Source organism: Metschnikowia bicuspidata, assembly GCF_001664035.1.
Source record: "Metschnikowia bicuspidata var. bicuspidata NRRL YB-4993 chromosome Unknown METBIscaffold_1, whole genome shotgun sequence".
NCBI classification, from domain to species: domain Eukaryota; kingdom Fungi; phylum Ascomycota; class Pichiomycetes; order Serinales; family Metschnikowiaceae; genus Metschnikowia; species Metschnikowia bicuspidata.
Genome location: NW_017387731.1, coordinates 936,433 through 947,894, shown reverse-complemented (window position 1 = coordinate 947,894; position 11,462 = coordinate 936,433). Strand labels below are relative to the sequence as shown.

Here is an 11,462-nt window from a genome sequence, read left to right as displayed (position 1 = left end):
GGGGTTTTTGGAAAAAAAAAAAAAAAAAAAAAAAAAAAAAAAAAAAAACAAAAAACAAAAGATAAAATGCTAGAAGCCCGAAAGGACACGCGCTATAAATCAAGCTGGCCCCAGAGTAGTAGCTAGAGAAAATACTTAAATATACACTTACTATCAAATTTCATTCACGGAAGCCCCAGGTAGTGGATACAGCCCGGGTATCTATGGATTGAGCCGCTTCTGTCAATCGCGAATCTGCAAGGCTAAATCGATAATTCTTAATGTGTGCAGCCAGAAACGAACATCAGGCCGAAACGAAAACAAACCAGTAAAGTGAGAAAAGTGATAGCAGACGCAAGCAGGGAGGCAAACCCTTTATAAAAGGATAACATTATGGAAGAAAGAGGTTTTGAAACAAGAACAACACAACAGCACCAGTTGAGCTCCTTTCAAGAAATGGAGAGAGGGTCGAAATGACCCCCAACGTTAATATGGTCGCTCTACTTTCCACTCCGTCGTCCTCGTGAAATCCTGGCGAGTTTCCGTCTCTGGTCTCGGAGTTACCTATTTGGGCCTGCAAAACGAGCACCCGGGGCTTAGGACATCGTAAATCAAAACAAGAAACAAGGCCAAAAAAAGTTATCCAGATTCCGCGCTCTTTGTCCAGCGTTTAAACGTACTTGTCCTTATTCTATCTTCGTAAACACTGGGGGTCACGAGTCACTGCCCATATTTGCTAGGCCCGGAATCCGTTTCCCAAATCCTGTGCTCAGATTCTGACCACACCAGTTTTTATCCTGTTTTTGAAAGAAAGTACCTTCTGCTTTTTGGGTCTTTTCCAGATAGCCCCAGAAACTTACCCGCGGATAGCGTGCCCCGTCTTTTCCCTATCTGCAGCCAAAAACAAGAGACGCAAGGGCAAGAAAAAAAGAAAAAAAAAAGACACCGCCAGACCAAAACTAGACTCGCGGCGCACCAAAAGAATGCGAACAAAATCCTCCACAGCCTCCCATTAACAAGCTCACCGGAAAAAGACACATTCACACGAACCACACGTCAGGCAAGAAAAAGAAAGCGAAAACATACAGAACTCGGAAAGAGCAACACGGCTTTAATTCCCCCCCGAACCGTCCCAAGCCCCAAAACGGACCCACCGCTCTATTTCCCCACACTCATTTCCAGCACACAGACCATGAAGTTTTTACTGTCGTCACCCTTAAAGTCGCTGCCGCGGAGCCCAGCCAAAGAAGGCCCGCACTCGGACCCTGGAGACCCCGCACCCGCTGGGCCGGACCTGGTGTCGCCGGAGCTCGTGCCTATCCTCACGTTGCTCTCTTCACAGACCCACCGACGGTATCACGAGGGCACATTCATGCTCTACAGTGACTTGAACGGCGATGGAAATCCGGCGGACCGCGAGTGGCGCGAGGTGTACGGAATCTTGACCGGGAATCAGCTTGCATACTGGGATGCAGCCAGCTTGGCACGCTTCAAGGATTCGCCCGAGCAATTGTTCCAGACAAGCAGTAAGCCGAACTACTTGAACTTCACCGACGCGGTGTTCAACGCGATGAAGGTGCTCCCCGCGGCAAAGCTCCAGATGGAGAACGTGTTGGTAGTGCTGACGACCTTGAAGAACAGGTACATTCTCCAGTTCAAGAAGCTTGCCCATCTTCAGGAGTGGACGGTGGCGCTTCGGTTGGCCCGCTTTGAGTACCTGGCGCTCCAGGAGGCTTACACGGGTGCGCTCTTGTCGGCCCGTGGCCTGCGGCTCTCGGATATCCGCACGATCTTGGCACCGAAACGGTTCAATCACGAGGACTGGGTGAAGATAAGATATGGCTCGGGCATGGCGTGGAAACGCTGCTACGCTGTGATCGAGCCCAGCCAGACGAAGAAAAAGCTGTTCATCCCGGGCCGCGTGTTGCTCTTTGAGTCCGAGAACACCAAGAAAAAGGGCTTGGTGGGCATCATCACCTCGGCCACGCTGGTCTCGGCCGTGTATCCCCAGCTGCCGCTTTTCATCGACAAGAGCACCATCATGCAGCTTGAGGGCAGTGTGAACTTCAAGCCGCGCTCGGTGAAACCAAGCAAGAAAGACGAGGCTAACAGCCAGGAGACATCGCTTTTTCTTATGCCGGAACAACATTCTTCTGTGCCCGGCTTCGACACCTTGATCCGTTTCTTGATTCCTCTATACGACGCGTTTGGACTATATGGTCGTCCTCAGCGCTTGAACGCGGACCGCACCGACCCAGATTCCTTGGTGTTTGGCCTTCCAACGTTGCCGCATGTGCATTACCTCAACCTGGACGACTTGCAGGGCGTCAGTTCCGACCAGCAGTTCTTGTCTCTTGACGCTCGGGCCTGGAAACAGAGCATAAAATCTGTGTTGCTTCGGAAAATGGCCCATGGCTATGATGGCTGCGGCTCCTCTCGTGGCTTCTCCGGTGCTGTGAACTCTTTGAATAGCCCACGCTTAGTAGGGGCCGATTCTCCTCGTGTTGCCTCGGCATCAACCACGTTCCAGCGCCCACCTGCGCAAGAAACCGCCACACGGCTGGCCTCCGGTCCATTGCCAGATTTGAAGGAACCTTTATACGTTAACAACGATCTGAAGATCTCTGTGCTCTCCGAACAACAGAGCAGATACGGACCTTCAGCTAGCTACGGATCGTTTGAGCAATACCCGCCAGGACGATCTGTCCCCCCCACCATCGGAGGGGTCACGGGAGCAACTTCCTACAAGTACGTTGAAGGCCACTCAACCGGGCCCAATCAACAGAAACGTGAACAACTTGGAGGTTCAGACATCCAATGGCGCTCGGGACTCCATACAATTGGCAGATATCTATCACAAGTATTCGACCATCGAGACTCCCTCGGATAGGTATGACGATCGCAACAAGATCTTGAATGGGAGTGCGGAGGAGATCGACGAGGAGGTGTTGCCGTCATTGATGAGAAGAAAGTCATTGATGAACGGGCCATATCCTACGAGCGAGAAACACCTTATTGATAGCGAAAGTGATATTGCGGAACTGGACGAAGAAGAAGTAGTTGCAGAAGGCAACATAATGTCTTCCAGCCCTGCGCGGAAAGTCGGAGAAAAGCACGGAATGTTAGCAGTACCGCAAACATACGACCAAAGGAACCTGAGCTACTCGTCCGTGCAGTCACCGTTAACACAGTACAACGAGTTTAACCAACAGTTTACCAAGAGTGTGGAGCATAAGACGGCGTCGAGGTTTCAGCACAATAAATTTGACTCCGAAGACGACGAGTCTGAGAGCGATGAATTAGGGTACTCAGATAACTCATCGCCTCCTGCCGTGCCTTTACATGGATCCTCTTCTCCTATCTCACCAGTGGGACAAGCCCAGCAGCTTCCGCAAATTCAACAGCTTCTGCTGTTGCATTCCGCAAAGCATCATAAGGCACAGCCCTTGACGCCTTCTCTGGGGGAGAATTTTGATATAAAGCCATTTACAGGCTATCCTACCAACACCAAACAGGACGCATCGGTGCAAAAGTCGAAGGGAACTCGAAACTTTAATCAAATTCTAGAGAGTCGAGGCGATAATTACAATGAACCGAGGGATGCACAGTATCACGCCACATCCCCGAAGCACTCCCCAAGGGAGTTTGGTGCTTCCAATGGGGTGTTTTCGCAAACACCATTAGACGATAGACGCCAAATGCCTCCCCAAAGTGCTCAACCTCACCTGCGCCATCAGCTTCCCCAAAATCAAGCGACACCACAGCAAACGCAGAAGTTCTACAACACCCCTCCACATCTGCAACAATCAAATCAAAGCACAAATGCTCAGTATAGACCACAGCAATCACAATTTCAACAGAAGCAGGCACAGCCACAACCAGGCCCATACGGCCAGTCTCAACGACAGCCAGATCTATTCGTACAGCAAAGTGCTGCTCTTCAGGTGCAACCGGACCCTCTGCCACAAAGAGAACAATTGCAATATCTGAACCAACATCAGCAGTCAAGAGGTCCAGCACCACAACCGCGCTATGAGCAAAGTAGGCGAGCGCCTCAAACAAGCGACAAGAGAGTTCCACGAAGCGCAGCTGGACAGATGAATTATGGCCAGCCACAGGGCAACCCTGGGCGACCCGTTCACGCTGGGCCTCCGCAACAGATGCCACATATGCAGCCACAGGGTGGCTACCCGCAGCACCAGGCGCATGTGGCACCACAGCAGCAACCTCAAATGGTATCACCGCATGCCCGGCCTCTGCACCCAGGAGAAGTTGAACTGCAAAGACAGGCTCATCCGTACAGTTCGAGAGTTATGAGCTCAGAACATGCACCAGGGCCCAATCAGGCACACGCACCAAGCCGGCAACCAATGCAACAGACAAGCCAGATGGTCCCTCCTCGCCCGCTGGCTCAAACGCTGCAGAGCGCCCTGAGTATCCGATCATATGGAGAGCAGCAGTACCAGTACCAAGTGCAGCCCAACTTCCAGGCAACCCAGCGCCCACAGCAACAGTTTCAAGCCCCAATGCAGTGGGAAGGCGAACAAAGGCCCGACCCTCGGATGCAAAAGCAGCAGTCTGACTCCGGGTACATGAGACAATACTGATAATGTACCATAGTGTTCCAAGAGTATGTATTATAGGGAAGCCCCCACACGAATACTTGTTTTATATCTCGACACCAACGCCTCTGGGGACCTGGCGTATAACCCCCAACCTAGAGCTCGTTCTTGCCCACGAACTTCTTCACGCACATGAGGGGAATCACCCCAACCTCGCCGGTCTCAGTCAACTTGACTGCGGCCCACCCATCAGAGTGATGGTCCACGATAGATACTTGTTCCCCAATCGAAACGGTGAGCTCGTCACCTAGGCGACGGGTGTAGGGCTTGATGACCACGTATTTCAGTTCGGGCACGCCGCGTTTAGAAGAAGCTTTTCTCTCGGGAAAGCCCGTTTCTGCAACATGGCCCAAACTTAGCTCGTCGGGAGTGGTGGCAGGCGATTTGGGCAACTCTTTCTCCTGTCTCTCGTCGGACTCCGCGTCGTACTTGTTGGACAGCAAGTGGAACCTGCGCAAAAAGAGCGGCGACTTGAATTCCAAGGGCGACTCGGGCACGTTGATGAGCCGGCTGATTCTCTTCAAGAACGTGGGCTTTTGGAGAGCCCCCAGGTCTGGCCCACTGGGCACAGAAGGCCGGCCATTGTACGTTTGTTCGAGCCCCTGTTCAAGGTCGGAAGACAGGTAGATACTGGATGCGGCGTGTTTTTCGTTCGTGGATCTGGCCAGCGTAGTTTTGGGGAGCTTGAACGCTAGTGTCTCGGTGGGCGTCAGGTCCATTCGTTTCCGAAGATAGATCAATAGGAACACCACAAGGCCAAATACGCACACGGCAGCGATCGGGATCCCGATGGCCAAGCCCAACCGCGTGCTTGACAGCAGGCTAGTGCTCAACAACAGCGAGACAGTGGTGGCCAGCGCAAGACTGGTGGATGTGGTTGTCAGCGATATCGAGCCCAGGGCAGACTGGCTAGAAATGGCGCTGGGGGCAGATACAGAAAGCGCAGCCAGAGCGGCCAAGCTCAGGGCCGAAAATGCAGTGGTCGGCGCAGAACTGGATGTCGAGGAGCTGGAGGTGGCTGGCTCGGCGCCTGCGGTTATGGTGGTGAGGATTGTGATGGTCAGGTCGATCTCAGATATCGAGGTGGAGGCGGCCGAATCTGTCGTGGTGGCTGCGACCTGTGTGACCACCACCACCGTGGTTGGGACAGTTGCGTCACGGCGGAGGACAGGCAAGGAATCACGTGCGAGCCTCATTTGTTATTGTGGGGCGGCTTTCTGTTAGCGTCGGCTGAAGGGTTGGTGGTGGGGTTTAATTTATTACCTGGAGCGTCGCGGACTCGGCTAGTTTTTCGCAGCTATTTAAATTTGGCGGCTGGGGAGAGTTGCGCACGCGAACGAAGATTACTTGGGAAGACTCGTTTTTTTTTATCACTGGCCAAGAAACCGTCTGGCTTTCTTATGTACTTGCCGATGTCTCAGAAATGTGACACTGGGCCGTTCCAGGGTGAGTCTGCGGTTCCAGGGTGTGTTTTCAGATTTGTCTCAGCCTCGAGTCTCGTGAGCGACCTGAAACAAGGTGCGGCCAGATGTAGCTGCGAAACATATTTCCTACAATGGCAGAGGACCAGCGTTCTGAGCCACAGTCGGGAGTGAAGACAAAGGCAGAGAAAAAGGGGTATAGACCGGAAATAAAAGTACAGAGCAAAAAGAAAAAGAAAATATGAGGAAAGATAGGACTGGAGAAGGAGGATTCGAAATGACGAAGAACTGAAAGAACATATGGGGGTGGTACGAGCCTGACATCATGGCTCATATAATGGCTCATTGCCCTCTTTCTTCATGATTTATGTTTTTGTCTAAAAATAAAATCCATGGCGTATGAGATTTCGGAAGGGACCAATGAAAATAGCCACACCCTTCGGGCTTCAGCCATACAAATGCACTCACGTGTATCTGATGGTCAATTGACAGAAAACACTGGCCATCGTGATTCAATATATATCATTACTATACATTTTAGTCTAATTCATCCAAGCGTGCGTTAATTGACATCCAGAAATTCGATAGTCGGGCTCTTTTTCATATCTATTATATAGCACAAAATCGTCTAGAAGTATTTGATAGCCTCCATGTAACCATCATTGTAGCGATACGGAGATCTTTTTTGTTTTCCCTTAACGTTGCATAACTTGCGCAGAAACTCTTCTAAGACCCAAAAAACAGCCTACCGAGAATTGTTTTCGAGCCCACCGGTGTGAGTGATTGCGCAAATGCACTCGTTCACTCAAAAAACACACTCATCATGTCAAAATTCCCATGACTCGCATCTAGCGACTGTCGTTTGACTAAAGCCAAATGACCCTTCTGAGGATTTATTGAAAGGATCTAAGCGTAAACGTGCAATACAATATTCTGGAACATCGTCATCAATCTCTTAGGACCACCCCACGCCAGAAGAGTACCGGTTCCCGCAAAAGTGGACTCGCAATAATTCCCTCGACTTCAAGCGCGCATAATTGCGCGGGAAAACTGAGTCAGGCGCTTTTATCAACTGTTCCTCTTGACCGCAATGCTCTCGCGTTCGAGTAAAGGCGCGGCAATGCTTCCTATGATGGTAGACTGGTCATACACCTGTTCGCTTAAAGCGGCAAAAGCTTGTCATCCTCCGCTCCCAACACCTCGTGGGACAGCAGGGAAGATACGGGGTGGAAGTACTTGTGGTACATAGTGTACGCTATGGTGCACCCGAGAATACCACCCAGGAATATATCCACAAAATGGTGGCGGTAGTCTTGCACACGGGACAACGCCACGTATGACGCAAGCAAAAGCGGCAAAGCTGCGAGCAAGTGGAGGTGAATATCACGCGGGCGGCGAGTGAGCTGGAACTGGCCGTAGATCCACATGGCCAAGTAGAGAAACGCACTGAAAGAGATCGACGAGTGGCCAGACGGCGTCGAACGCATCCCGTCGGCAAGCACCGACATCCCCAAAGGAGCCGTGCACACCGAAATGTCCACAAACTGATCCACAGGCGTACCCTCCATAGGCCCGCAGCGGGCCAAGAAATCGGGCCGCGGCCGGCCCACCCAGCACTTCAAGATATCGGTAACCACGCCGTCCACAGACACCGTGAGCGCAAGCCCCAAAAGTGAGATTTGGAACACATGCCATGCGTGGCTTTTCGTTTTCGCGTGCTTGGAGAAAGTCACCACGGCGATGACAAGGGCCGGCACCACGGTGGCAAGCACAAGGCACGTGACTCCAGGCACTCGCTCAGCCACCGTAAATGGGTGCTGGAGAGTTGCATCCTCCAATTTGAACTGGCGGTTGAAGGGCATGGCGTGTTCAGCCACCAAGAAAAAGTAGGCAAACATAACTCCGGTGGTGATCCAGTCCGGAAGATACCGCCGGAACAGATTCAGGCTGAGATATGTGGCTGCATACATTTGTTGTGCTTTCCCTTCTATGTCCGGATATGTGAGTGTGCAAAATCTGTGCTGAGATCTGGGCTGTGTTATTCCAGGATACTTCGTGTAGAAGTGGCTATGGTTCGCGTCGGTTATTATTGGCTCCGGTATGCACGGCGCATGCCGTGCGGTCGGGTGTTCGTGTGATATCGTGCCGATACGTGGCCCGCCAGCGCTTATGTGCACACCGACGCATTGAGAAAGGTCCACACTATCATACCTGGTACAGCATTAGTCAATTGCCTCGAGAGATGTCAATACCTTAGGAGGTGTCAATTGCCTTGAGAGATCTGGAGTGGACGTCCAGAATCTCTTGAGCTTTTATCTGGCATGCTTATTTAATGCGCGGGCAACGGCCCTGAGTCATGTTGAAATACATGAAAGTCTATTGCGTATATCTTGTCGCGGCTCCGCAAAAGTTGCAGTGACGGTACGTTAGGCACTCTCTATTGTTTTGGCCTGATATAGCGATATCCAGCAGTGATCCTCGAGATCTCGATGAATTGCTCTAGATTGTACGTCTTTTACATTTTGCTTGTCACCTTTTTTATGTTATGGGATGCGGGCCGCATGATGGGGTCCTCAGCGTTGTGTTGACTCGCCAAAAGGATCGAAGCTTGGCTGGATCACATAAGAGCCGCGGCGTTTTTCGGGCGCGGGGGCTCCAGCAGAGGCGGGGCCTTTGTTAAACCCGTAGAATTTGCCCTTGACATCTTCTTTCAAGTTGTCAACCAAGTTGGCCATGTTGCGCAGATGGAAGTAGCTAGGGGAGGGGATCATGTTGAAGTCTTCTATGGAAAACGTCATAATTTTTTCTGTGGTCAAGTCGTACTCTTGCGGGATTTTTCCAGTGGCCAAGTTGGCGTCAGGAAAGCCGGATTTGTTTTTGGTGTAGAGTTCTGGCTGGTCATAGGGCAAGACCGCGCAGAGCCAGATCCGCGTCTTGTAGATCTTGAATAATTCCTTGATCAAGTCGCGGAAGTCGATGCGCTTGAAATTGGCAAAGTAGTAGAAGATCAACTTCTTGAAGTCAAACTGGTACTCGACATTGACCAAGGTCAAGGCGTGGCTGAGGTTCAACTCCTTGATCTTGTTGAAGCACGTGACGAAGGCCTTCTTCTCCTCTAGGAACTTGCTGCTGAGCTTTTGTATCTCCTTCGGAGTGGCGAAGCGGAGCACCTGCTTGGTCGGCAAGTTGATGATGAACTCGTTGTCGTCGGTCAGATGGGTGTTCACTATGGCGGAGGCGTCCATGTCAGTGGAGTGCGTGCCTGACGAAAGACTGTTTTTGACGGACGAGCTGCCCTGGCTGTCCACGATGGTGAGCGAGCGCAAATGCTCGATTTTCTTCAAGAAGTTGAAGAGAATGGCCATGTCTATCAGGACCAAGGGCTCCAAGACCATGACCAAGTCCTTGCCGCGGTCGCCGTCAACGACTACCATGTCCCCGTTCTGGAGAAAGATGTTGGAGTTGTTGGGGTAGGAAAGAAGGTCCAACTTGCCGTTCTTGTTGATCACCAAGCAGAGCATCTTGTGCTGGATGTTGAGGTTGTTGAGGTTTTTGATGAACGCGACCAAGTTCAACGCCGCCTGGTTGCGCAACAACGCGTGGAGCTCGCGCACGATGCCCTGGCAGATGCCCGTGTCCTGGTAGTAGCGCGACACGGACGCGTACAGCGCCTTCAACTCGGCCGTGGAGAGGATGTGCTTGTTCTTCAACATGAGCTTGTTGTCGAGTTTCATCGGGTAGTTTTGCTGCGCGTTCACCGCGTGGAACGGCTGGCCCATGTGGGGGAAGCCGGCGGCCAGGTGCGGGTCTGCGTGCGCCCGGGCGGCGCTGGGGCCTGCGCCCGCGTAGGGCAGGAAGCCGCCCGGCTGGGGCGCGGCGTCCATCGGGGGCCCGTAGTAGCCCTGCTGGGCCGGCTGGAAGTCCACCAACTGCGACGCGCGGCGGGCCTGGAAGTCCGAGAGGTTGGAGTTGAGGGAGAAGTTGCCGAACGAGTCCATGAGCAGGTCGTAGCCCGCGTTCGGGGCGTAGTTCCGCGAGTAGTTGTTGGCGGCCGCGAACGACGCCAACGAGTTCTTGTTGGACGTGGCCGGTAGGTTGGGCGGGGACGCGGCCACCGCCGGCCCGCTGCGGGTGAAGGACTCTGCGGCGTAGCTGGGCCGGCGCGAGGAGATGTTGCCGATGCCGCCCTGGAGCTCCTGGGGCAAGTGGAACGAGTCGAAGGGCGAGGCGTCGGCGTAGCCGAGCGCGGCCGAGTCGAGCCCGGCGTAGTGGTTCTGGAACGGCGCGCCGAAGGCCGCAAAATCGCGCGGCAGGCCGGGCATGGCGTTCTGGAGCGGCGACACGGTGTCGTGCTCCAACAACGCGAGCTTGGAGTTGAGCATGTTGGTGAAGTCGGGGTTGCGGAGAGCCGCCGGCTCGGGCTGTGCAAACGCAAACAGGCTGCGTGTGGTCAGTGGGTGGGCGGGGCTGTCGTGGGCTCCCGGCGGGTGGGCGGGGCGGGCCTGGGGCCGCGGCGTGTTTTCATTCCAGAAGTCCGGGTAGTTGCTCATTTTGGGCGACGGAGGGGGGCGCGCTTGTCGCGGAGTTGCCGGGAATTGGCGGGGGGTTTGCCGGGAATCTGCCGGGGAGTTACCTGGGAGTTGGTTTCAGGAGACACCGGGTGGTCCAGAACGGCAGGCCTGCGGTTCAAGGGCTGCAAGGTCCTCGGTTGTTCGGAACGTGAGGGCCGTCCAGATTTCGGTGTTCTAGATCCGGGCCGTGCTCGGGTTCAGGGGGTGGCCTGAATTTGCAAGAGCCTTCCAGAAAGCAGGGCCGTTCGAAAGCGTCAGGAGCTGGCGCAAGGACTAGGCTCTGGGAAAGCGCTTTTGTTGCAGTGGGCAGGGCCGGGCAGCTGGTGAAAGCTGGAGCTGCGTTTTCAAAAAAAAAACACACACAAAAGCGTCCGGATGCGGGGTTCGAAAAGCCGGCCGGGCTGTCGGATGCTAGTGTTCCAGAAACGCCTGTGATTGTGGAAGCGCCAGCTACTTGGGGGTGCTAGGGCGCTTGCAAACAGGGGCACTTGTGGGGAAAAGGCGGCACGGGCAGCGGGGGCTGTTTTCGATTCGCTGGGCAGAGGCGGCACGTGATTTCGGGCGGCCGGGAGGAACGGGGTCTAAATCGCCAGGCAATTGCTGGGCTGCTGGATATCAAGTATGGGTTGATGGTAAGGGCGCTGGACGTGACTGTGAGCACAGCAAGGTGGAATGGCGCGGGCGTGCATACAGGCGCGGTGTGGGTGGGGTGACGGTGCCAGGTTGAGCGCAGGGCCAAGGCCTCAAAGCGCCGCACTGGCTGGGGCCGGCTGGGGGCGAGGAGACGTGAGGGAGGGGGAAGGAAAGGGAAAAGAGAAAAAGAGAAAAAGAGAAAAAGAGAAAAAGAGAAAAAGAGAAAAAGAGAAAAA

At 53.6% G+C, this 11,462-nt stretch overlaps 5 protein-coding genes across 5 annotated transcripts in view; 1 reads left to right on the top strand and 4 right to left on the bottom strand.

Annotated features, from left to right (window-relative positions):
• Positions 1-1,171: 1,171 nt before the first annotated feature.
• METBIDRAFT_37759 (uncharacterized protein) lies at positions 1,172-3,209 on the top strand (the record flags this gene model as incomplete). The annotated part of the gene is made up of 2 exons (XM_018856910.1): positions 1,172-2,502; positions 2,663-3,209. Coding segments are annotated over 2 exons (1,878 nt in total), but the record flags the coding sequence as incomplete, so codon positions are not given.
• A 1,287-nt stretch (positions 3,210-4,496) lies between these two features.
• FUS1 (Fus1p) lies at positions 4,497-5,936 on the bottom strand. Its single transcript, XM_018859407.1, has one exon. The coding sequence runs from the start codon at positions 5,795-5,797 to the stop codon at positions 4,697-4,699; it is 1,101 nt and encodes a 366-aa protein (XP_018713448.1). The 5' UTR covers positions 5,798-5,936; the 3' UTR covers positions 4,497-4,696.
• Positions 5,937-7,182: 1,246 nt separating this feature from the next.
• Positions 7,183-7,992, bottom strand: METBIDRAFT_34890 (phosphatase PAP2 family protein; the record flags this gene model as incomplete). Its single annotated transcript, XM_018856533.1, has 1 exon — positions 7,183-7,992. The coding sequence occupies one exon, from the start codon at positions 7,990-7,992 to the stop codon at positions 7,183-7,185; it is 810 nt and encodes a 269-aa protein (XP_018713447.1).
• Positions 7,993-8,595: 603 nt separating this feature from the next.
• Positions 8,596-10,344, bottom strand: PSP1 (Psp1p; the record flags this gene model as incomplete). Its single annotated transcript, XM_018856945.1, has 1 exon — positions 8,596-10,344. One exon carries the CDS (start codon positions 10,342-10,344, stop codon positions 8,596-8,598), a length of 1,749 nt encoding a protein of 582 aa, XP_018713446.1.
• A 610-nt stretch (positions 10,345-10,954) lies between these two features.
• METBIDRAFT_95547 (uncharacterized protein) overlaps positions 10,955-11,462 on the bottom strand; it is a 1,848-nt gene continuing 1,340 nt past the window's right edge. The window contains exon 3 of the mRNA XM_018859408.1: positions 10,955-11,462. Within this exon, the coding sequence (XP_018713445.1) occupies positions 11,337-11,462 (126 nt within the window). The 3' untranslated portion in view covers positions 10,955-11,336.